The sequence below is a fragment of the Dromiciops gliroides genome, chromosome 6 (genome assembly GCF_019393635.1).
Source record: "Dromiciops gliroides isolate mDroGli1 chromosome 6, mDroGli1.pri, whole genome shotgun sequence".
Classification (NCBI taxonomy): domain Eukaryota; kingdom Metazoa; phylum Chordata; class Mammalia; order Microbiotheria; family Microbiotheriidae; genus Dromiciops; species Dromiciops gliroides.
Window position 1 is genome coordinate 220,080,680 of NC_057866.1, and position 26,730 is coordinate 220,107,409.

Below are 26,730 nucleotides of genomic sequence, written 5' to 3' on the forward strand. Positions count from 1 at the left end.
CATATTATATACAAACATATATACCAATTAAATCAGGTCTGGATAACATATGCACAATTTTTTAAAAGTAGGAAAAGAGCAATTTTCTATCCAACAACTCCATCTGCATCATTTTTCAGACAGAAGGAACTATACATCCCCACATTCTTGGTTCGTAGTGAATGAGCAGTCTCATTTTCTGTGAGATGCCGCCTTCTGATGCATATCTTAGAAGTTTTATATATATATATATGACAATAGTAAGAAAAAAAGATATTTCAACCTTTGAGAGCAGCTATGAAACTAGATACCAACTAGATAGGGTAAAATCATGGAGGACACGCAAGCATTGGCCGATGGGGATGACCCACACTTAAACATATGAGGTCGCTTCAAACTCTAGATCTCGGATCCTCTGTGTACATATGGGTTTTTTGCTGTGTCCTGTAGTACAGAAAAGAATTAGCTGCCAAATAATCTAGCATTACTGGAATTATTACAGTTTACTTTGAGTAAACTATCAAAGTTTTGGTATGAAACACTTTTCCCTTATACACAGAGAAGTTCATCTCCTTGAGTGCACAGAAGTTCATCTCCTTGAAAATCAAGCTCATTTCATAGCACTGATTCTATCATTCTGTGTCTCTACAGAGCCATTGATAGTAATACATGTCAAAAACCATGTAGTCTTTTTAAAACAGCAGTGAGTAGGGCTATAGAATGAGGGACACTCAAAGGGAAGAAGAATAATGATGTCTTGTGAAATACTGAGGGTCTATTTTCTGAGCTTATGTGTGCATATTACTTAGATTTTGTGGATATGTGATGACATATGCTGCTTGCATATTGCATCACCTTGAATTCCCTTCTTGGGAAGAGCATAATTACACGTAGAAATGGCAATCATCAAGTCAACATGTTTGGTTTTCTGTTTATTGATCCAATGAGCTGTCAGAGATGACTAAGCACTGCATTCCTTAACCTCGATTGATGAATCCCATTCCAATAAGGAAATTCTATAAACCAGATATCCCATTTAAGGCAAGTCATAGAAAGAAGAAAAAATTTGAAAGCTCCAAATCCATTTAATGGGCCTCATAAAACTGCCTTCCATTTTATGTTGTTGTTGTTACTTTCAAATCCCAAATAGTTTAACTTCATGTCTATTAGTTTTCCTGTAGAATTGACTATATAGCTGAGGTTAGTTACTTTTTGTGGTAAAGTGACCAGAGGATGGGACTTGGACTCCGGCAACCTAGATTTAAACTCTCTATCAGATACTCTGACACTCACTAGGTAGGAGAGCATGGCTAAGTCTTCTTACACCTCCATGTACTCTGCACATCCAGACACAAGACATTCTATGTCCTGTCCCTCATTCCTGGAATCCTCTCCCCCTTCACCTCTATTTTCTGGCTTCCACGGCTCCCTTCAAGTCCCAACTAAAATCTCACCTGATATGAGAAGGCTTTGCCTGTCTTGTGTAATGATTGGAATGACGTCACCTGCTGGAGACTTACTGTAGCAAAACTCCACCATGAGGAGAAGGCGTCTGAAGGAAAGACATTCAGTTCTTTGGCATCAGGAAGTGACATTTGCTGGAGGGAGGAAGAAGGGGCGAGGCTAGCACTCGCCTCTTTAGTCAGGACTCTGGTGGAGAAGGGAGCTAGAAATGCACTCTCCCTTTAATAGATAGATAAATTTAGGCCTTTCTGTTTCTCTTTACCAAATTCTTATTCTCCTTAATAAATGCTTAAAAGTCTAACTCTTGCTTAAGCTTATAATTTATTGGTGACCACTCATTAGATTTTAAACAGACTAGTTAGAATTTTAGCCCCTTGCACTCAGTACCAGTGCCTTCCATCTGAGACACTCTCTAATTTATCCTTTAAATAGTTTGTTGGTTTTTTTTGTTTTGTTTTTTGTTTTGGAGAGGCAATGGGGGTTAAGTGACTTGCCCAGGGTCACACAGCTAGTAAGTGTCAAGTGTCTGAGGCCAGATTTGAATTCAGGTACTCCTGAATCCAGGGCCAGTGCTTTATCCACTGCACCACGTAGCTGCCCCCTAAATAGTTTTATACAGTTATTTTATGTTATTTCCCTTTGAGCACATTAAGAACAGGTACTATTCCTCCCACACTCACACACACTTTTTTTTGACTGGGAAATCCCTAACATTATGTCTGGCACATATTAGGTATTTAATAAATGCTTGTTGACTTGATCAAGATTTCAAAATGTCAGGTTCCTTATCTGTAAACCAAAGATAAGAACCTCATTACCCAACTTTGCAAATATTAAAGTGCTATGTAAATGTTGTTATTATGTTGTTCTTGGCTCACAGAAAATCAATGTATTTGACCAAGCTCAAGCGTGTCCCTTTGAATTTATTTTAGGAGCATGGAATTCCTATCAACATGGGCTATGCGGTGGCCCCACACCACTCAGGGGTTTACCCAGTCCACATACAACTTTATGAAGCTTGGAAGAAAGTTTGGGGGATCCAGGTCACAAGCACAGAAGAGTATCCACATCTTAAACCTGCACGATACAGACGAGGCTTCATCCACAATGGCATTATGGTGAGAACATGCTATTCCCATAGAATGAATTTGGTCTGCAGTTGTTGAAGAGATATTTATATTGCATTATCTCTCAGGGCTTACCTTCTGCCTTGGGGAATGAGAAACAACTCCAACTAGCAAGTAGAGGGAAAGTTGTACCTAGAATCTGTGCTTGGACCATTAATTGACAAGGTTTGATATTCCTAGACCACAGAGAGGTTTTGGGGAGCTCAAGACTCTTTCCCCATGAGTGTGTTGGAAAAGGGATTTGTCTAGGCCACAGTCTTCATCATCAGTGCCATGGAGGCAGTGTGGTACAGTGGGGAGAAAATGATTTATTTAGAGTCGGAATAATTGAATTAAAATTCTCTTTCTGATACATGCTAACTGTATGGCATCTCCTCTCTGGGCCTCACTCTCTAAAGTGGGGACTAGGGGTTGGGAGGTTGACTAGATATCTTTTATGCCCCTTTCCACCCCTAAATCTAAGGACCTGTGGGTCTATGAGGTTAAGCATTCTCTAGTGAACTCCTCGGTGTTCCAGGATGCTTGAAAGTTCATCCCAAAATCTTCTGGGTGTTCTCTCTACAAGGAACAAACAGTGTCTCCTTGAAGCCACTGCCAATTTATCCAGACCCTCCTCAGAGATCTAGCATCCAGATGAGGAACTCAGAGTATCTATCAATGGCAACGGAAAACACTACCATTTGGCAGTGATTTGTAGGGCAGTGGGCTTCAAGCCTGCTAGAGAACAGTTCTTTGTTACTCCCCAAGAGTTTTTTGCACTGTCAACTTTGTCACTTGACCACGATGCCTGCTTAAATGGAATCATACTTTCCCTATTATTAGTACTATACTTTATATTGAAATATCCATTCATGTCATCTTTGGCAGAGAATAAAAAACATCATAAAGGATGCTGAGATGCTTTAGTGCCTTCTTGGTTCTTAGAAATGAGGAGACTATATGCAGTTTAAAATGATTCCTTGGAACCCAAAGGTGACATCATGGATCTTGAGTTATAATTATCTATTTTGGAAATTCCATTAAGCAAAGTATTTTTCCAAAGGATGCACTCAAAGTTCCTCACATGCACATTTTCTGTTTATGCCTGCAAAATTGATTCTTCGATCAATTCAGTTGCTTAGGACACCGCTCATTTCCAAATGCTATTCTCAAATTAAGTTTGGGAATATGATAAACCTTGAATATTTAGAAAACACATGTAAATATGTTTACAGACACTTTTAAAGGGATACTGAAAATGAATCCCTATTCTATGCCAAAGATTCTTTTCTATAATTTGTTCGATTACCTTATTTTTGGTGGCAGCTAAGTGATGCAGTGAATAAAGCACCAGCCCTGAATTCAGGAGGACCTGAATTCAAATCCGGCCTCAGACACTTGACACTTACTAGCTGTGTGACCCTGGTCAAGTCACTTAACCTTCATTGCCCCACAAAAATATAAATTAAAATAAATAAATTTAAAATATAAAAAAACAAAAAAACAAAAGACAAAAACAAGGGGGCAGCTAGGTGGCACAGTGAATAAAGCACCAGCCCTGAATTCAGGAGGACCTGAGTTCAAATTTGACTTTAGACACTTGACACTTACTAGCTGTGTGACCCTGGGCAAGTCACTTAATCCTCATTGCGCAGCCAAAAAAGATTAAATTTCCTTTTTTTGGCAATATATTCAATACAAATTAACTTGATCGGCTTTTATCTTAGCAATAGTAGCAAATTGTCTTTTGTTTCTAATAGTGATGTTGTTAAAACTTTGTCACCTCTTTCTTTTTCTTTCTGTAGAATCAGACCTCAAAAGGGTTTCTTTACTTCATTAGAACTGCCCTTGTAGTTCAAATATTCTGACTATTATGTGTTGAGATGGTGGTTCCAGCTGCAAAGCATGGGCTTTCTTGAAATCTAAATGGCCAGTGTTAGGTTGAAGTTCACCAAAATTTTTTTAATGTTTTTCTTTTTCAATTATCATTTTTAAAAGTCTTCCTCTTTATTTGAAAGTTAAACATGAACGAACTTTGAGCAGTTACTGTGCTGGATGATGACACTCTAGAGGCATTTTTTTTCCCCAGACAAATAAATTCCTTAGGTCTTTGTGTGTCTTTCCATGGATTGATTTAATATTGATGCTCCCACAGCTTTTTTTTTTTCCTGATGTAAAGCCTTCTCTTTCCTACTTTCTCCCTCTCTCAATTGTTTGAAGAAAAAAAAAACAATCAGGATGATATAGATGATATACTTACGCATACCTCTCTAGTTGAAAAAACAAAACTCCTTTCTCTCTGTGAAAAAAACAAACTAAAAACATGCATCTCTACCTGGGAAATATTACATTTCATGACTTTTTTCAAAGCCTAAGAAGGATATTCTTAAGGAGAGATGTTAGAACAGCCCCATAGCTCCTCTTCTCACACCTGCATTTCTGAAATTTCCAAATGCTAGCCAAGGTTGCTTATCTAACCACCTTATCCAGGGTTATCCATAAGAATAACTTCAGGTATCATTTCATGAAGCCCAGTTTTAAATGACTAAATCCTTTACATAAAACAGAAATTTGACATGAAAAGTTGAATAATGAATCATATACCTGTCTTCTAGAGATGCTTTTCATTTGGATTTTTTTCTAAAATGATTTTACAAAATATGCTTAATCACTATGAGAATATATTCTTTCAGCCATAGTTAAGTCTTCTCAAGTTAAGCCCTACATATATGATTTCCCATAAGTATGTGGCATTTGTGAAATATTTGTTAGTGTTAAAACATTAATTACTGAATTACAAATAACTTGTTGAGGAGCAGAGGAGAATGCTTTAGTAAAAAAAAATAATAGTATGTGTCTCCATAACAATTCAGTTTATACATAAAAACATATTTGGGATACTTTCAAAAGGTGCACATGTACTTCTACAGCATGAGTCAGTTGTCCCCAGGCATTTATCTAAGTCACTTTCAATAAACGTTTGGAAGATCTTTTGTTTTTCCATGTAATCTATTGGCATATATGACCAGCTATTGTTGGATTGAGTTGTTTCAGTCACGTTCCACTTTTTGAGACCCCGTTTTTGGATCTTTTGGCATTTTTCTTTGCCATTTCCTTCTCCAGCTCATTTTACAGATTAGGAACTGAGGCAAATAGACTTGCCCAGGGTCGTACAGCTAGTAAATGTCTGAATTTGAAGTCAGGTCCTGCTGACTCTAGGTTCAGCACTCCACTTCACTATTTAGCTGCTGCTGACTAGCTATAAAATATCCATTAAAAAAAAAAAAAGAACTGAATTACCAAACTCCTAGGTTGTCTTTGCTTTGAATTTAAGGAGAGAGACCAAACCCTTCTGGTAATTAAAAGAATTAGAGTACAATTGGATGACTCTTATCACAATGATAATAAATGTTTTTGGAGAATTCGACATAGAGGATCATTAATTTTTTTCACCTATTAATCTTCATGTATGCAAAGGAGTTCACCAAAGAATATGAACGATCCATAATCATTTCAGGCCTAATATATATTTCATTCCTGGAGACATATTTTAATTCCAAGGTGGAAGAAATAATGATTTTTTTTTTCCTTGCATGCTTGAAACTAAATACAGTTCAAGGTTGTATCTCAGAAATAAGGAATTAATAGCTTTTACTAGAGTGAAAATATTCTAGTTGTATGGTGCTGTATTTTTTAATAAACTAATGTTGTTAAAGTTAAGAGCTGTTTTCATAATCCTGTAAAAATGGTGCTGCTGTGTGAAATTGGTTAGAATGATATGCGTGAATATCTTGCAAACGGCTGCCCTGCAGTTGGCATCTGCTGCTATCCAACATCTGCATAATCATTCCCTAAATCAACTGGTTTTTCCAATAACACCACAGCTGTAGCAACCCAGAAATCCTCACAGCGAAGTTTCAGTGTGCAGACTCCAAAGAAATGGGCAGTGATGGCACACCCAAGCAAAACACTTCAATGTTGCATACTTGTTTTTTTTCTTCTTCTTCTGCTTCCTTAGGTGCTCCCTCGACAGACATGTGGATTATTCACCCACACAATTTTCTATAAGGAATACCCAGGAGGACCTCAAGAACTGGACAAAAGTATCCAAGGAGGGGAACTTTTTCTCACTATCCTTTTAAATCCCGTATGTATTTCTCTCGTGCTTGCTTCCAGTAATAACATCAAATTGAACTTTACTTAGTTCCATATCAGTGTGTGTCTATTCTAGCAGTGTGGGTGGGAAACATTGACTTTGCTGTAGAAATCAGTAACACACCCTCTTCATGAGCCTCAGGCATGTGAATAGTTCAGAGCTCTGTTCTCCCCAAGGGATAGAACAATCAAATATACAATTTCACATTGTCTTGATTCCTATGATTCTGTCATGACAGATGCTTCATTAATAAAATGCCAAGTTAGATTAATTCATGAAAAGTGATTTGCAAACTTCGAATGTTTATTTAAGTCCTGCATATTGTCATTACTGTTACTATGGTGATGAGGGTGCTGGTGGTGGTAGTGGTGATGGTGGTGGTGGTGGTGATGCCAGGACTTGAAAGTTTACTTGCTCACCAGGAAACTTATTTTAGGCATGGATTGAGTTTCTTAACTGAAGCCTCTCATTATACAACCTTCCTCATCATTCTTTGTCTTTCAAGTTTGCTAATGTCACATATTTCTTTCTTTTTTTTTTTTAAGTGAGGCAATTGAGGTTAAGTGACTTGCCCAGGGTCACACAGCTAGTAAATGTTAAGTGTCTGAGGCCATATTTGAACTCAGGTACTTCTGACTCCAGGGCCGGTGCTCTATCCACTGCGTCATCTAGCTGCCCCATCATATATTTCTCAAAGCATTGTAGAGAAGAAGAGAACCCCTTTCTTTAAATATGTGTGCTGGGGTGGCTACATGGCAATTGTAGACCGGGTGAGCAAGAGTTGACATCAATAGGAAACTTAAATTATTAATTCCTATACTTAGGGTTTCAGATATCTCTATGTATCTGTTTCTATAGGTGATTCCCTATAAAATTATTGTCATGTAATTACATCTCTAATCTAATTATCTTTGAATACTAGATTGTTTGGAAGATCTCTCAATCGACCTCAGTAATCCCACCTCTGAAATTTACTACCTGTGTGAACCTTGAGCAATCCATTTAATCTTCCCTTTCCTTATCTGTAAAATTATGGTGTTAGACTAATTCTCTAAGACTATTCTCTAAGATTGCTTCTAGCTCTATATATCTGTTGTATGATGGTATGGTATTTTTACTAGGGAATTTAAATTTTTGTTTGTTTTGTTTTTTGGTGGGGCAATGAGGGTTAAGTGACTGGTCCAGAGTCACACAGCTAGTAAATGTCAAGTGTATGAGGTTAGATTTGAACTCAGGTCCTCCTAAATCTAGGACCAGTGCTTTATCCACTGTGGCAACTAGCTGCTGCCTGTTTGTTTGATTTTTTAGTTTGTGACATACTCTTTTTTAAAGACATTTAATCATGTACTTAAAGATTTTCAAAGATATAATAGCTATACTAGCAGCCACTCATTTCAGGCAAAATTAGCTGAAGAATGTTTTCAAATTTGCCTGAATAAAATTCACCTCATTAGAATTTTCCCGGGGAGAGGCTAAACCTTGGAGATCTCAGTGTCTACTGAATGCCCAAATTATGGAGTAATGTGTCCTTCAAAGTGTCACAGTATGAAATACTATTTCATGTCATAAATTTGTCATTTTTCAAAGAAAGTAAGTCATACCAATATCAAATCTGTAGCTATCTTGTCAGTGTTGAAACACCACAGGAGATTAAACAAAAGCTACAGTAGATCTAATTAATTGGAATGCTTAAAAATTTTTAAGGGGGTTAAATGATAGTTGAGTTGGGTGACAAATGCATGTAAGTTTATAAGGAGAAAAAAATGAATCACCAGGAAATAAGTAGTGACAAGAAATTTCCCAAAAACTCTAATGTCAGAAAAAGAGAAATAAGGAGGCCACAGGTCAGCTAATTAAATGTGAGACTGAAACATAATAAGGACATATAATAATAATTCAAGGTTGGAAAACTATTATATTCTAAAACAAGGAAGGTGTCATGTAGTAGCAGTAATGTCGGATGGGGAGACAAGAGCTCTGAGTTTAAAAAAAACAAAAACCCTTAGTTCTGCTGTTTGACCTTTGGTAATTAATGTATGTGAGTAACCTTTTCCCCAAATGTGAAGTTGGATCTCTAGAAGTTTTCTTCCAAGCTATACTGAAGAACAAAGAGATCAAAAAAGAAATAGAAACACTGCTCAAGGTGGTTAGAATCTAAGACTCCTTAGAACAGGGATTGCTTGTTTCTTTATATTTACATATACCTAATAAATGTTGGTTGTAATGAGTGGTGGAGTAATGATCATTAATGACACAAATAAGACAGAGGTACTTAATTTTTTATTTTGACTCTATTTTTCTTGTCAAGAAGAATAATCATTGTATTGGAAGGGACAGAATAAAAATGGCTAATGGGCAATTATACTTAATATGAGTAAGGTTGTCTAATAAGAGAGGAACTAGCTGCCCTTGGTGAGTTAAAACCATCTTGCCCAAATCAAGCATATCCTTATTGACTGAAAAACTTGGTAGAAATGATTGCTGAGCTACAGGCATAGAATGATCTTTGAAAAACCATATAGAACTTGAAAGATGCCTCAGGATTTGAGTAAGGTAAAGGTCCTGATATTTTTTTTAGGAAGAGAATAGAGTTTGCAAACTAGATGCCAGTAAATATAATTTAATATTTCTGAGAAAATTGTATAATGTCTTATTAAAGGGATATAGTGAATGAACATTTAGGAAAAGATGTGATTGGCACAGAAAGACATTATCAGGACCACATGATTAATGTCAGATGAATTTTGTTTCCTTTTTGATTGGATGGATCAGAAAAATGCAATCGCTATTGTGTAGCTTTATCTTAGCAATGCAACTGGTAAAAGCTCTTATGGTTTTCTCATAAGAGAAAAGAGATAGAGCTGAGCTTCATAATATAATTGTATCAATTCAGAACTGAAAAAAATGGCTAAACTCAAAGGATAATCATGAATACTTCTGATCACCATCAAAGCAGGTCCTTAATGAAGTGTGCCAAGCATTGCTGCTTGACCCTATGCTATTTAATACTGTAATCATTGATGTGAACAAAGCACATCTGACATGCTTTTCAAATTTGCCAGTGAATGACAGCAATTTAACAAGCCTTTATGATATGCTAGACACAACTAACCAGAGGGAGTACAAAGAAAGTCTAAAAAAACCTCTGCCCTCAAGGAGTTCCTATCCTAATGGGGGAGACAACAAGCAAACTATGTACATACAAGATATAGAAAAAGAATATTAGAGATGATCTCATAAAAAAGCTCTAGCATTGTAAAAGACCAAGGAAGCTGGATCAAAACATGAAACTATACTGACTGGGTCCATTATCAATGTATGTTATACAATTATAACAAGGCTCTTATTGCTAACAGCAGATGTCTTTATACCTCGTTATTCAATTTGTAATCCCACTCACCACAGTGAGCCTTCCTTCCAAGACTTTTCATCCCTCCACACACATTCTCAGCTGAAAACCTTGCCTCATACTTCATCAAAGACATTAATTAAGAGCTCCCTCTTTTCCCTTCTTCCTCACCTCACATCACTCAGCAGCACATGAATAGGAATCATGGTAACATAGCCTGGGAGTAATCTAAGACTGAGGTTTGTCAAGGCATGTTTATGATAAAAGAAAGGTGTGAGGAATTTGAGTATAGAGAAAAGGGTAGAATTGAACTAGTTCATCAAGAGATCAGGGAAAGAAAGAGCAGGAAGTTCCTGGGGTGGGAGTTGGGAGATATGCATAGCTAGGCAAGGAAATGAAGGGTAGAATAATTCTAAATAATAGTGGGGACAAACAACAGGATTAGGGTGTCACAAGGCAGAAGGAAAGATGGAATGATAAAAGATTAGATTCAGATAAGAATAAGAGTCAAAAAGACCTTGACAGGATTGTTATCAGGCTAAATGAATAAGATAAAATTTAATAGGGATGAATGTAAACTTTTATATCTTGATTCACAATAACTGAATCACAAGTAAAGAATCATGGAAAATTGTCTAGAAATTAATTCATTCAGATAAAAAGGATCTTTCAGTCTTCATGGTTGTTGTTTAGTTGATTCAATCTTGGCAGACTCTTTGCAACCCCATTTGGGATTTTCATGGCATACAGGAGTGGTTTGCCATTTCTTTCTCCAGCTCATTTCACAGATGAGAAAACTGAGGCAAACAGGGTTAAGTGACTTGTCCAAGATCACACAGCTAGTGAGTATCTGAAGCCAGATTTGAATTCAAGAAGATAAGTGTTCCTGACTCCAAGCCTGGCACTCTATCCACTACAACACCTATCTGCCCTTGATCTTTGAGGACTACAAGCTTAATACAAGTCAACAATGTGGTATGGTAAATGAGAAAATTTTAGGATGTCCATTAAGAAAAGGATAGCTTCTTGAAATAAGGAGATTATAACCGCCTTGTACCAGTCTGTCCAAACTTCACTTTTTGTATAGTATTTAGTTCAAAGTGCCATATTTTAAGAACATTAATAACTGGGAAGAATCAAGGGGATGACAATTAATATGATGAAATGTGTGGAATTCTTATCATATGAGAATTGGTTGAAGGCACTATGCATGTTTAGTTCCAATTAGATAAAACTTAGGGAAGATATGATAGGTATCTTCCATTATTTCAAATACTGTTATGTAGTTGTGCATAGTAACAGCAATACTGTTTGATGAAGAACTGTGAATGACTAGCTATTATCAGTAATACAAGGATCCAAGACAACCCTAAAGGACTAATGATGAAGCATACTATCCACCTCCTGGGGGGGGGGGGAAACCTGATATTGATTGAATACAGACTGAAGGATGCTATTTTTCACTTTCATTTTCTTTGAGTCTTCTTAGACAAAATGACTAATATGGAAATGTTTTACATAACTACATGTGCATAATCTATATCTGACTACTTACCTTCTCAGGGATGGGAGAGGAGAGGGAGGGAGGCATACAATTTGGAACTCAAAACTTTAAGCAGAAATGTGTTTTTTTTGAAAAGGAAAATAAAAACACCTGTTGTGTAGAAGAGAGATTGAACTTTTTCTGCTTGACCACAGAAGACAAAACAAAAGTAATAGATAATATCTTTAAGGAAGTAAATTAAGAATATCTAAAGATCGAATGAGATAATATTCATCAAGTTTTAGCAAATCTTAAAGTACAACATATTGTCATCATTATAATTATTATATTTTATGATAATCACATAGAAATAATCCTGAGATAAATTACCAAATACCATGGTACTTTTTTTATGTCATGTGAGTATTGTGAAGATAGACAAAAATGATTATTTTTTTGGTAACTGAAAAAAATTATTGGTATGCAAGCTCATTGTAGGTTTATCGAAAATATTTTGTTATGGGTTTAATAATATACAAGATGATGCAAATGATATTTACTTCATCACATTTCCATAAAGTCAGAGAATGACTGTCCTTTAAACTAAAAATGATGGGAAAGAAGAAGCTTGCCTAGAGATACCCAAAGATAGACACTATAGACAAATCATGCACAAATTGAGATCTGAAGACCTCTGAGGGTTGCTTAGACCCTTTCAGTAGGTCCATGAGATCAAAATATTTCATAGTAATACTAGACCACTATGTGTCTATTAAAATATTGCCCCATTTTCTAATTATATATATGACAGTCAGTATATATATATATATACACATACATAAATACACACACATACATGTAATATATAATATAACTGGATTTTCTTCGTATATTTCAGCCAAAACAACAAATCAGAAGAGATTAAATCTAGAGGCAGATATGAGAATTCAATCGTCTTCTATTAAGCCAGACATTAAAAAAATAAGCAAAAGTAAGCAAAACAATGCAACTCTCCTCATTATTTTTTCTAAGCTTGGAAATATATTTTTCATTAAATCCATTATCTATATTAATGTGTAATAGGTTTATTATTTGTAATTAGTATATATTTTATAAAAAAATTATCAGTTTTGATTTCTTATGTGGTAAATATTGATAGCTATAACCTACATAAATAAAAGCTATGGGAGCTTCAGTAGTTTTCAAGTGTAAAGGGATCTTGAGACTTAAAAGTTGGAGATTTTCTGTTTTCAATCAGTCAGTCATCATTTATTAACCACCTGCTATATTCCAGACAATATTCTAACAGCTGAGACATAGAAATTCACAGGAAACAAAATCCAAGACATGATCCAGTAGTAAAATGCATAGTGTAGGCTATAGGTATCAGTCTATAGGTATCACTTTCATCTTTTGGTTCAATGTGACTCCTTAGGGTCAAGCTCATAACTTTTGGTTTCTATCATTCCTTGGAGTGAATTCAACGTTTTATACCTACCATGTCTAAGCTACATTTTGCCATCATTGGAAAAGGAAACCATGTAATGAAACAGCTATTTAATTCAGTTTCAGTAGATTCCATATAGCTTGGTTTCATCCATATACATCAATGGACTAATGAGATGTTAAGTCTTTAGTTTGGGGAATATCCTCAGTCCAAGCTCTTTCAATCTCTTCATTTTACCAAATTAGCACAGGGAAGTTAAGGGATATGGTACTTTTATACCCTAAATCACTCATCTAATTGATAACAGACCCAGATTTAGAAGTGAGGGCTTCTGATTCTTACTTAGTCCAATGCTTATATGGACTTCCCAATGACATTCTCCTGATGCTTTGATTGGAGGGATTGTATTAGCCATCAGATCATTTCCTGTTGCTCAATATTTCTTGTTCCTAAGTTTGATCCTACCTACCATTCTTTGCTTTGATGCCCATCAGCACATGCATAGAAATAAGAAAAAAGATAGGTTTATAAAAATAAAATCTGAGAGAACTACAGGTATTACTTCTAATAATGGCAAGGAGGAACTGGTGGTTTGTCCTTTGAGTTTGATAGCAGAGAAAGAAATAAAATACCTTTAGTTTTCTTTTCCTTTTTTATCATTAGGGAACAATTTGTGAAGAACAGTTTTTAAAGATATATTTATTAGTTGATTATAGTTTTAAAAAGACACTTCATTTAAAATCAACTAAGGATCCACCAGATTAATTATACTGTAGGCAGGCTTGGTGCTTTGTAGAATTTTGAATAAATGAAATTTGACATCAGAACCCAAACACTCTCCTTTTATATAATTCTTTCAGCATCTTTTTTGAATTTCCCCAACCATCTCTGCTCTATCTCTGTCCCCACCTACCTAGTGCCATCTGTCATGTCCATCATATTCCTAATGGCTGCTGTGGTGAGGCACTGATTCCTTCTAAATTACTAATAGAGTTTTGTTGCTTTAGGTTACCCAAGCTTCACACAATACCCTGTATATAATTCAACACTTTCAGTTCTGTCAACTCCTAATGAGAAAACAGGCCATTCACCAAACCACCATCTTCTTCCCTTTTCTTCAGCTTACAACCCTTTATCTCCATATCTCATAACTCCTTGAAATCACTCTCACCATTCTTTCATTTTCTTCAGTAGGAAGAGGGGGCCTTTCTCACCAGTGCCAACCTTTTTTTATATATGTTTGATCCTCTCACCTCCCACCTTCACCAGAAGATTGGATATATTTCCCAGCTAGACAGTTGCCAAATTTTTCTGGTTTTAGCTCTTCACCCTCTTTTGCATATTACCCTTTTAATCCATTCACATAATCAACTCCCAAGTTCAAGGCCTTACCTCTCCCTGGTATTATTGCATTTGTCTCCTTTTTAGTGTTCCTTCCTCAAACTTATCGCTATCTCAATGCATACTCCACATATAGCTGCCAAAGACATTTTCTTATGCCAGAGCTCTATGTTGCATCCTTATTCAATAAATATCTGTGGCTTCCTATTACTTCTAAGACCAAGTAAAATTTCTCCATTTCACATTTAAAACTCTATACAAATTGTTCCCATCCCACTTTTCTTGTCAGATTACATATTATTCAACCTCAGAAACTCTATGATCCAATCAGGATGGTCTGTTTGTTCTTCTGCACGCAAACTTCACAGACTGTACCTTATTTCCAGAAGTCTCCTTCCTCATATTCACCTCTCAAAACCTCTGGTTTCCTTCAAGGCTCAAGTACTACTTTGTACATAAAGTTTTGCTTGATCTCCTAGTTGCTAGTGTCCTCTCTACCCAAACTACCAGGATTTATATAGTTTGTATATGTATAAATATGTACATGTTGTATCCCACATTGAAATGTAAGCTTCTTGAATGACTACTTCACCTTTGTCTTGGTATTCACAGAGCCTAGCGTAGTGGTTAGCACATGGCAGCTATTTAATAAATTGATTTTTCATAATTAAAAAAATGAAGATGCCATAAATAAAAGACCTTGAACTACATTACAACTTAGCAGCTATCAAAGCTATTTAGTACTGGTTAAAAGAAACAAAGGTAAACATGATGAGCAAGAAACAGAAATAAGTGATGAATAAACACAGAGACATGAATACAGGATTCCTTTGGGAAAAGAACTGCTGGGAAAACTAGAAAGCACCTGGGCAGAAATTAGATATACATAAGCACATTAAATCCAATATCATGATAAGCTTAAAATGTATAGATAACCCCAATACAAAAGGTTACAGCAGAAGCAAGTATTAGAAGAGCCTAGAAGGTACCTCCCACTTATTTCCCGATAAATAAGTAGTCAAAAGGAATGAGCAAAAAGTTTTCAAAGGAAGATCAGAGTATAAGAGGACATTTGAGAGCAATCCAAATTATTAACAGTAAAAGAAATACCAATAAATAGCAAAATTAAAACATCTCTGAGATTTCACCACATCATACAAATTGACAAAGTGGAAAGAACAAAGAGTGTTAGAGGGGCTATATAAAGATTGGGAAAATATTTACCTAAATTCAGTGGCACTTTAGCTGAACCTTGAAGGAAGGAGGGGGGTCTAAGAAGTAGAGATGAGGAAAGATTGCAGTCCTTGCATGGGAGAGAGCCAATGCAAAGATCATGAGTCAAAATATGGAGTATCAAGTATAAGGGATGCTAAGAAGCCCAGAATGACTGGACTGTATCATTCAGGAAGTTGAGTGATGTGTAATAAGGTTGGAAAGATAGGTTGGGGTCCAGTTCTCAAAGGCTACACATACCAAACAGAGGTAGTAATATTTGACCCATATATATATATATATATATATATATATATATATATATATATATATATACACATATACATAATGTATACAGATTTATAGATAGTTATAATGACTCAAACATTTCTTTTTTTTCTTTCTTTTCTTTTTTTTGGCGAGGCAATTGGGGTTAAGTGACTTGCCCAGGGTCACACAGCTAGTAAGTGTTAAGTGTCTGAGGCCAGATTTGAACTCAGGTCCTCCTGAATCCAGGCCCGGTGCTCTATCCACTGTGCAACCTAGCTCCCCCAACATTTCTTTGTAAAGAAGTTCAATGAAAAAGAACCAATCACCAGCTTTTCAAATATTTTGATGATATACATATTTTTTACTTTAATAACTAGATCAACCTATAACTCAGAAGTAATAAACAGCCTTAAAAACTATCATGGGTGAAGCCTTTTGGTAAAATGTAAAAACACTTATAGACCTAATATCAAATTCCCCTATTAGTTTAAGCATGATACATATTAGAATAAAGCATTATTCAATGTTCTATAAAAGTAAATAACCCATTTTACAGGTGCACTGAAAGAACAGATAGGAAAACCTGGAAGAGCTAGTTGGCTTAAGGGATGAACTTTTTAAATTTATCATATATTATCATGCTATTTATTGCCATAATGCTAAAGACCATGGAGGAGCCAATGGACAATAAAGCAAGAGAAAAAGGAAACAAATTGAGAGGCCTAAAAATGTCTTAGTTTAATTCAGACTTTCTGTGAGTTAAATAATGTGTTCTGCTAGACCCTGGAATACAAAAACAAAATACAAAATAATCCCTACCCTTGAAGAGTTTATAAACAATAAGGTGTATAGAACAGGTACTCAGATAAGTAAATATCAAGTAAAGCTACAATAATACAACATAATTTCACAAGGTGGGGAGAGATGACCAATGGAGGATCAGGAAATCTCTCATGTAGGGGGCCGCACATGACATGGCCCTTGAAAGAATATAGGAATTCTAAGAGATGAATCTAAGGAAAAAGTGTATTCCATACTTGGGGGACAGTCTATACAAATGCAAATTGGTCAGTGAAGTAATATTATATATAGGGAACAGCTTTTAGGCCAGTTTGACAGGAATGGAGAGTTCAAGATGGCAAGTAATATAAAACTGGCAGGATTAGATAGGTGTCATGAAATGGAGGGTTTTAAATGCAAGGCTGAAGATTTTGCATTTTTCCCACAGGCAGTAGGGTGACACTGAAGATGTTTTAGGAGGTAAATGGCATGGTCAGATTTGTGTTTTAGAAATATAAATTTGTCAACTGTGTGGAGGATGAATTGGAGCAAGAAGAGACTAGAAACCGGGAGACTAATTAGGAGACTACTGTAGTCAGAATGACATTGAACTAGAGTGCTATCATGTGAGTAAGTAGAAGAGGATGGAAGCAAGGTATACGGTAAAAGTAGAGTCAACAAGTTTTGGTAATCGATTGTGTATAAGGGTAGAGATAGAAAGAGAGAAGAGTTGAAGATGACTTGAAAGTTGTAAACCTTGGTAAACTGAAAGGATGGTGGTGACCTCAATAGAAATAGGGAAATTTGGTAAGAGAAAGGTTTTTTTGGGGGAAATATCATGAGTTATATTTAATAGAAGTTGAGTTTGAGATCTATTGGATGATCAAGGTAGAGATTTCGGTTGGAGATGCTTGGAGACTGAAATTCAGAATAGAGATGAGGATTGAAAATATGGATTTGGGGGTCATTTACATAGACTCAGGTAGGTTCTCCAGAGAAAGAAAAGAGACCTGGTTACATCCTTGGGTGAATGTTCACACTTAGGGGCAGTTGCAAGCTGATGATCCTATAATTATAAGAAGGAAGATTTATTTAAAATGATGAGATCTAAATGGGTATGAAAAACCAGGAGACATGAGTATCAGGAAGAAGTGGGAGACAAGCACAAGTAGGGGGAATTATGAAGAAGGGTTTTGAGATCTGGAGAAGGAGAGATAAGGTGAGATGATTGAAATGTGGAAATTGAAAGGAAATCCCCCCCAAAAAAGATTTCTATGTCATGCAGTCACTTTCTTTGACTTTAAACAAAATTATTCATTGTAGATATTGATTCATCATAGGTATTTTTGTCTCTTCCTATGAAATCATTTATTATTTTTTCTATCCTGAATTTCAATGTCAAGGACGTTACATATTTTCATTTGTACATCAGGAGCTCCAGAAAACATGGGGAAAGAATAGGAACCTACCCACCACTTGTTTAAAGATACAGAAAATGGTAGACTTCCTTACCTGAATGTTTCTCTCCATACTAAAAATTTTTTTAAAAAGATATTTCATTAATTTTAACTTAATTTTTGGAGACTCCAGGAAAGTATAATACATAATTCTCCCATTCTCTCTTTCTTCTTACCAGAATAAAAATATAGATAACACAACTTTATGGATTATCCAGGGTCTGAAGTTTTATATGTGATATCCACAAAAATGGACATGCATCTATATAATGATAGCTAAATTGCCTTCAAGACAGTGTGTGGGTTCACTAGGATAAATTGTTGCTCTATGAGGTACTGTTTATGCTGTCTGCACTTTTCATTTTCACCTGTTGCCTGTACTCTGGGTCAGTCCTGTCACTGAGAGTTAAACCTAGACTACATTACACAAAAAGTAGAATAAAGTGCCTTCCACTTGCAGCTCTCATCACTCCTGTGTAGACTCTGATAGTCAGCTTTTGTGTCTATGGAAAGAACAATGGAGTGCAACATGAGACCACTTAGATGGACTGACTCAATAAGATTTGACAAAGGTCTTCTTCTCACCCTCCTGGGAGTGGGAAATACTGCAGAATGAGTGACTCATGTAATTTTGTAAAACCTGACTTTGTTATATAGCAGTTCTGAAAATCTTTTTTAAAAAAGAAAGACAAATAGAAAATGGAAAAAGAAGCAACTATTGGCCTTATAGTGAATGAAAACAGAATTTTTCTACTCTATTCCATAAGGGGGCATTCTTCTCCCAGATGGGGCCTGCCCTTTTTGCTATATGCCCAGAACTCCTAATAATGCCAATTACTTCCAAGTGCCCACACAGAGGCGGAACAGAACTCTCTCTACTAGTGGTTTGCCAGGTAATTCCCATGAGTATAAAATTAGGGCTGGAAAATATATAAAAGTTAAATGAAAATATTGCTATGTAAGACTGGTGCTATTCTCTCTCATAGCCAAGAGATTCTAAAATGCCATATGGATATAAATGGTATATCCTGATTTCTGTTATTTTCTAGGAAACACACTCTTACTGGGCTGGCGGGGGGGGAGAGGAAGAAGGGAGATATGTGATGAAACATCTTAAAACATCCTAGCTTTATAATCTCCCACTAAACAATCCTGGACTGTTGTTGTATTTTGATTAGCTGCTAGTTCATGGTTATAACATTTATCTGTGTATTTTCTTACATTTCTGATCCTGAATTATATATGGTTTTGTTTGGTTTGGTTTGGGTTTTTTTGGTGAGAAAATTGGGGTTAAGTGACTTTCCCAGGGTCACACAGCTAGTAAGTGTTAAGTGTCTAAGGCTGGATTTGAATTCAGGTCCTCCTGAATCCAGGGCCAGTGCTCTATCCACTGCACCACCTAGCTGCCGCTATCTATGTATTATCTTACATTTCTGATCCTGAATTATATATGTATTAACCACCACCTCCCAAATAAAACATACTGTGGTTTGAGTAATTTCATGTTGATATGTTTTCCTGTGCATTGTGGAAGAAGCTGCCTCTTCTGTAATCTATCTGAAGAGCAAGTACTAATCCATAATGTACTGCCCCTGTTATTAGATTCTGGGAACGGCAGAGATTGATATACAAGGAGAAGGAAAGCTCATTAACTAGCCTAGGTAGATGAAACTTTAGGAGACAGAACCCTGAGAAGTATATCACTGCAGTTCCATTATACTCCACTGTCAATTTCAAGTACACCTTTTTTTCAAGCCCACATTTTTTATTCAGATGAATTTGCAATTGACCAATAGAATAAGTAAGTGCTTGTAGAGGCTAGGTACTACCCAGCACTTGAGAAGACTCTGGGTTTCACAGCTCCAGTTGTGCCATATTACAGCATCCTAAAACCTAAGCATTTTAAAGCATATCTCCATCAAGCCATCATGAAAATCTATTCTCCTCACAGTCAGTGTGCGGCATAGCATTAATATGAGTTGGAAAAATTAAAATCCAGCAGGATACATTAATTTCAAGTTTTTTCAGTAGATTGTATACTATATACTCAGCTGATAAGGTTCTAACCTTCTTTTCTACCTGTTTGTTGCTGCATATTTAAGGCAATGCTCTGACTTGAATGATGTAGGACTACCTGCTTTATGCTGTTTCGTCTCACACAGGATGACATTATATTTCTTTCTGTCTGAACAAAGATTATATTGAAAATACAGAAGGATTTGGCACCAGGGAATACATGTTAGTATTTGACAAGTGAAACGTAGTCATTCAGGAAAAATATTAATATGTGATAAGGTCATGAAAAAAAGAATTATTACAAATAAAAGGGAAAATCTGAATATCAGACTTAACAGATACCAAATTTTTCTTTTGAAATGCCACTTGATGCCATTCATATTATAGAAGTTTAGATCATTAGGTTTAGTTGAAAAAATAAGCTGGTACTAAAAGAAATCAATATAGGAATTGCTGACTTAAATGATGTAGAACACAGTAGCTTTCATCAACTTTAGGATAGCTGAAAAATGGTAAAGGGACAAGAGTAAAATAAAATTCATATTAACTGTATGACAAAGTCCTATTAGAACATAATAATGTAAGTATTGCAGATATAAAAAAGTTCATACAATTTCACAGAATGTGAGTTAAAAGTGAACATTAAAATGAAGAAGTTGAATTGATAAAAAGTTTTAAAGATTTAAAAAAAATCAAAGAATAAATAAAACAGAAATAACCAGAAGAGGGTTGGGGCACAAAGATAAAGGTGGAGTACAAAGAAAATTATGACTTCAAAATACAAAACAGTTGAACTCCAAAGCTGTGCAACATAAATAACAGTCAATCCAATTTTTTAAAGTATATAAGGATAGAGATTTCATTTCAGTAGGCTGTCATCAAGCTTTGTCATGGATAAAGTCAGAAAATTAGACATAAACTCATCACCTATAAATCAGAAAAAGAAAGCCTAGAAATTTAAAAAAAAATCTTAGCAGGTCAGATATCTGATAATACATCTTCCTATGGGACATCAATTGTTTCTTATAAAGTCTAATGTAAAGTGTTATAGTGAAGGAGATTTAATAATGCTTCTGTTTCCTAATCACTAATTTATTTTTGTTGTGTTTCTTTTGGGGGAGCGGGGGAGAGCAGAACAATGAAGGTTAAGTGACTTGCCCAGGGTCACACAACTAGTAAGTGTCAAGTGTCTGAGGCCTCCTGAACTCAGGTCCTCCTGAATCCAGGGCTGGTGCTTTATCCACTTCACCACCTAGCTGCCCCCTAGAGAGACTGATCTCAATCCAGACTACTCCCACCTCTGGCAATCTATACTATATAAAGGATCTATCCTCCATCCAGTCAATGAACAATGAACAATGGCAAGGTAAGAATTCCACCGAGATAAACTGGTCCAGGTGGGGTGAATTTTGGGGGCAGAGCCTTTGAGCCTTTAAGAGGCTTGATTTTGAATGAGGAAACAGAAAGAAAAAAAACATGATCTCCCCAATATAAATTGGTTACTAATAATTATTTCTCTCAGCAAACCTTAAGGTGCTCTTTAAATGTCAATTCATAGGATCAAGTTTTAGAATTGATAGGAACCTGAGATATCTTCTCTCATATTCCCTCACTTTCCAGTAAAATATAAGTTTAATTAGGGCAGAAACTTATCTCACTCTTTTACTTGTATCCCCTGCCTAACATAGAGGAGGAACTTGACAAATTGTTTGTTGAATGATTGATTCTAGAAAAGGAAATAGGACCCAGGAATGCTAATTTTTTTGCCCATGATCACAAGGTATTAAGGGACAGCTGTCGCATTTAAACTCAAGTTTGGTGACTCAAAATCCAGTCCTTTTCTACTGTACCACACTGTATAGCAAAATGTGTTTTAAATAATGACATTTTATTTTATAAACCAATTTTATCTTTGTTGTGAAACTTCTGCACAACCTGGAAGTGACTGAAGCTACTAAAAAGGTGGGGGAAAATGTCTTCCTCTTTCCTTCATTCTTAAGGAAAGGCCTAAGGTAAATGCATTGCTCATGGAAATGAAGTCTTAATGATAGTATAAAGAATTAGAAAATTGAGAACTAGGTTATTATATATATATTAGGGAATATATATATATAATTGGGGAATAATATATATTATACATTGGGGAATATATATATATTATATGTATATATATTGGGGAATATATATATATATATTAAATATATATATTGGGGAATATATATATATATATATATATTCCCCAAGCTTTCCTCCCCAAGTTTTTGTTTATTTGTTTGTTTTTGTTTGAGGCAATTGGGGTTAAGTGACTTGCCCAAGGTCACACAGCTAGTATCAAGTGTCTGAGACCAGATTTGAACTCAGCTTCTCCTGACTCCAGGGCTCCTCCCCAAGTTTTAAGAATGCTTCAAAACTTCCATGGATTTGTCATTTCATCTACATATCACCTACAGTGATACAAATTGTAATTCATTCCTGTTTGTCCATTCTATATAACTTATGTCCATATTCTAAATTCTAAGAATGATTAAAAAAGATGGTGCCTATGATCTAATATAACCCTGAAGGACTTATAAAAATTGCAATTCATCTATAGAGAAAGAACTGATAGTATCTGAAAACAGATGGAAAGAAATTTAAAAAATTTTTTGGTTTTGTTTTTGACAATTCCTTAATCTGAAGTTTTGTTTCTTGACTATTTTCTCTCACAACCTAGCTAATGTGGGAATGTTTTCCATGACTATTTATGTATAACTTATTTTGAATTGCTTGAGTTCTTGTGGATGGGGGGGTGGGAAGGGAGGGAGGAAGAGAAGTTGGAACATAAAGTTTTTAAAAATTGATGTCAAAATTTGTTTTTACATATATTTTAGGAAATAAAATTCTATACAGAAGAAAGATGGTGCCTAACTATGATACTCAGTCCATGCCTCAAGATGGTCTTAAAGATTAAACTGCACTAACATGAATCTTATCAATAACAATCCTACCTTGGGTAGGTCTGAGGTAGCCATGTTAGAGACTGTTGTATAGTAAATTTTCTAGATACTGGGGTGTTGTTAAACTTTGTTAGCAGTCCTCTGAAAAAATAATATGTCAGTTATTACAATTTAGACAATATAATGTTAGTAAAACAATTAAAATCATTATCTGTGTTTTACAACTTTTTCTGACCTAGAAGCCAGACTTCCAGAGGTGAAAGGCAGGTACATTAAACCATTGTGTTATGCAAGATCACTGTTAGTCATTTTCTGGTAACTTTCCATTTTTACTACACATTTTAAAATGACATGTTAATAAATTGTTGTCATTCATTATATAAATTTGATCCATTTTAGAATGTCATTAATTTCCATAGTTTAGCTAATCAATTCTGAAATTATTAAGAGTTTGCCTGAATTACAAACAAAAATCACAGCTTTCTCAAAGTTTGTTCCTGTAAATTAGAAGCAGAAGAAAGGGAAAAAAAGGAAGGCTACCTTCCCTAGATAATTTAGGTGACTGAATTGAATTTGACAGAAATAAGGGACCCAAAACCAGCAGACCTAATGACAAACAAAAAGCTAGATTGCATTACTGGTCACTAGAGGATAGGATGTTCTTCATTTCCACAGCCATTGATCCTATAGATTTGTCTGTCTTCATTGTCTTCTACACCTAACACAACACTCCCTGGTCAATTACCCCAACATGAGACCTTTGACTAAGAAGCATCCAAAAACTTTAAAAGTGAAAAAAGGTTATGTTCCCATTCACTCAGAGGACACAAGATTTGCCATCTTTGACCAGAAGGCACATGAAAACTACTAGCCCGGACAATTTAGAAGATAGGATTTTAAAGCATGAAATGTTTTCTTGATTTATAGTTACCTTTTAAATACAATTTCAGGGATTCAATAATGCCACTCAGTAATAAACTGGAAGTTGTAAGCTTTTCCTCCTTCTCCAGGGTGTTATTACATCCATTTAAACTCTCTTTCACACACAAGTACACATCCAAATCAAAAGTGAATAAAGGATGCTACCTGAAAATTACCATCCCTCTAAGACTTAAATGTCTTTTTTAGAAGTCCATTCTGAAGCCCATTTAAACACTTTATACAAATTGTCAAATCTATGAGGATAGAGTCTCCTCGATAACCTAACATATCATATCCATAATCACAAATGGTTTAAAGAAAGGCGAAGGCATTCAAAGAAAGAAAATAAAATGTACATACCACCGCAAGAAGCTGGAAGCAATACTGATTGAACCCTTGAAAACTTTGAGACTGCCTTCAGTAAAGGTCATGATCTACTTATGACCTGTGAAATCTATCTCATTAAAAACCTGTAAGAAAAGTAGAAAAGTCCAACCAAAGCAAAAGAGAGAGAGAGAGAGAGAGAGAGAGAGAGAGAGAGAGAGAGAGAGAGAGAGGGAGGGAGGGAGGGAGGGAGGGAGGAAGGAAGGAAGGAAGGAAGGAAGGAAGGAAGGAAGGAAGGAAGGAAGGAAGGAAGGAAGGAAGGAAGGAAGGAAGGAAGGGAAAAAAGAAAGCATTAGGTCATAGCAAGGCAAAAAATGCATTATGACAAAGATATATTAGTCCACCTAGAAATGCCACCGCCTTTTTTTTTTTATCCAGTCTTTCTGAAATCTAAAAACATACTCAGTAAAACAACAAGAAAGGGAACTCAAATTTTTTTTTTTTTTTTTTTTTTTTTTTTGCTGGGCAATGGGGGTTAAGCAACTTGCCCAGGGTCACACAGCTAGTAAGTGTTAAGTGTCTGAGGCCGGATTTGAACTCAGGTACTCCTGAATCCAGGGCCAACGCTTTAACCACTGTGCCACCTAGCTGCCCCCGGAACTCAAATTTTTACAAAGTCCCTTCTTTCTTATCCAGTAAAAATCCAGGTCATAAGAACAAATTGAGAAATATGGACCTGTAAGGAAGTCAATTTTTTTTTTTTGGTAGATGTTTTGTTGAATGCTAAAATGAAGGAGGAGAGGAGAAAGGAAAGCTTTTTTTGTTTGTTTCCTGTAAGACTATGTTAGAAATGAAAGAAATAAATAGCTATTTTCCACTGATATGAGATTATCTACTGGATATAAAGTATACTTACAGTGTAATAGGGTAATTTTTGAAAATTGATTGTTCAAAAAAAATTGGATGTTGGAACAAACCCCAAAGGAAACATAATCCACTAACCCATCGTAAACCTGACCCTAACTTTTCCTTTCAGAAAGGGGTCTTCTTTTAAAAGTACGTGCTGATAGAAGGTCTCTATCTTCTGTTTATAACTTACTCCAACATCTTTACAAAGTAAGGTAGACGTTTTCTGAAAACTAATGCATCCATTAATAGATGTGTGTAGGGAGGTTGGACATGAAAGGAGGTGTAAGACAGAATTTTCTATCTTTGTTTCATGTATTTATCATTCTATGCTAAGTATGCAATCTATGTGGGATGGGCAAGTGATGTTTAGCAAAAAAAAAAAAAGAAAGAATACTCTTTTGTGTAGATATGAGTTTTTAATCGTGAGCTTTTAAAACTCTTTATCACTACCATGGATACAAAACAATTACCATCAGTGTCTGTAAAAAGAAACAATAATGTGTATTTATACATGAATATGTAATATACTCACACACATACATATATGTGCACATACCATATGTGTGTGTGTGTGTACATTTCTGGACACACAGTTTTCTTGGTTTTATTTTTTTTCTTAAGCAATTTTTATAAATGTTTTTCCCTCCTAAGATAGCAGGCAACATTTCTATAACTAAAAAGACATATATATACACAACTCCTTAAAGTTACTTCTGAAGTAGGCATATGTGACAAAACAAAACAAACAAAAATTTAAAAAACCCAACCCTTCAAAGCTTGTGGAGATATTCATCCTTAATTCACTTTGTTGTTATTTTTTAGTTATGTCTAACTCTGTGTCCCCCCATGGACCATATTGCAGGTGGGGTTTTCTTAGCAAAGATCCTAGAGAGGTTTGTCATTTCCTTTACCAGTGGATTAGGACAAATTGAAGTTAAGTGACTTGCCCAGGGTCACACAGCTAGTAAGTGTGTAAGGCCAGATTTGAATGAAAGTCTTCCTGACTCCACTGAGCTAGCTAGCTGTCCCAATCTATTAATTCAATTGGTGTTAACCTAATTCACCTTTTGATGTCTTTCTTTGTTCTTTGTAGAGCTACAAGCATTAGAGTTTAAACACTAAAGCGCAGCTAGGTAGGTGGCAGAGGGTATAAAATGCCTCAGAAAGATATGCGTTCAAATCCAGCCTCAAACACTTAACTGGCTTTGTGACCCTGGGCAAATCACTTAACCCTGTTTACTTCAGCTGCCTCATCTGCAAAAAAATGAGCTGGAGAAGGGAATGGCAAACCTCTCTGTTATCTCTTCCAAGAAAACCTCAAATTGGGTCACAAGGAGTCAGACACAACTAAAACAACTGAAAAACAAACAAAACGGCAGTGTGGTATAATGGGCAGAGAGACGAGATTTAGAGTTGGGAAAACCTGGGTTCAACTCCTGAATCTTGTGCATCCTATATCTATGACCATGGCCATGTAACTTAATAGCTCAGCCCCAGGAAATTCTCTGAGACTATAAATTTTAGATGAGTTTACTAATCTGCCGAGGCTGTGCCACCACTGTGGGGATGCTTACACCGTT

At 35.7% G+C, this 26,730-nt stretch overlaps 1 protein-coding gene across 1 annotated transcript in view; it reads left to right on the forward strand.

Annotated features, from left to right (window-relative positions):
- NDST4 (N-deacetylase and N-sulfotransferase 4) overlaps window positions 1-26,730 on the forward strand; it is a 376,202-nt gene that overhangs the window by 212,226 nt on the left and 137,246 nt on the right. Inside the window, 2 exon segments of the mRNA XM_043973174.1 lie at window positions 2,376-2,561; window positions 6,568-6,696. Coding sequence (XP_043829109.1) covers window positions 2,376-2,561; window positions 6,568-6,696 — 315 coding nt within the window.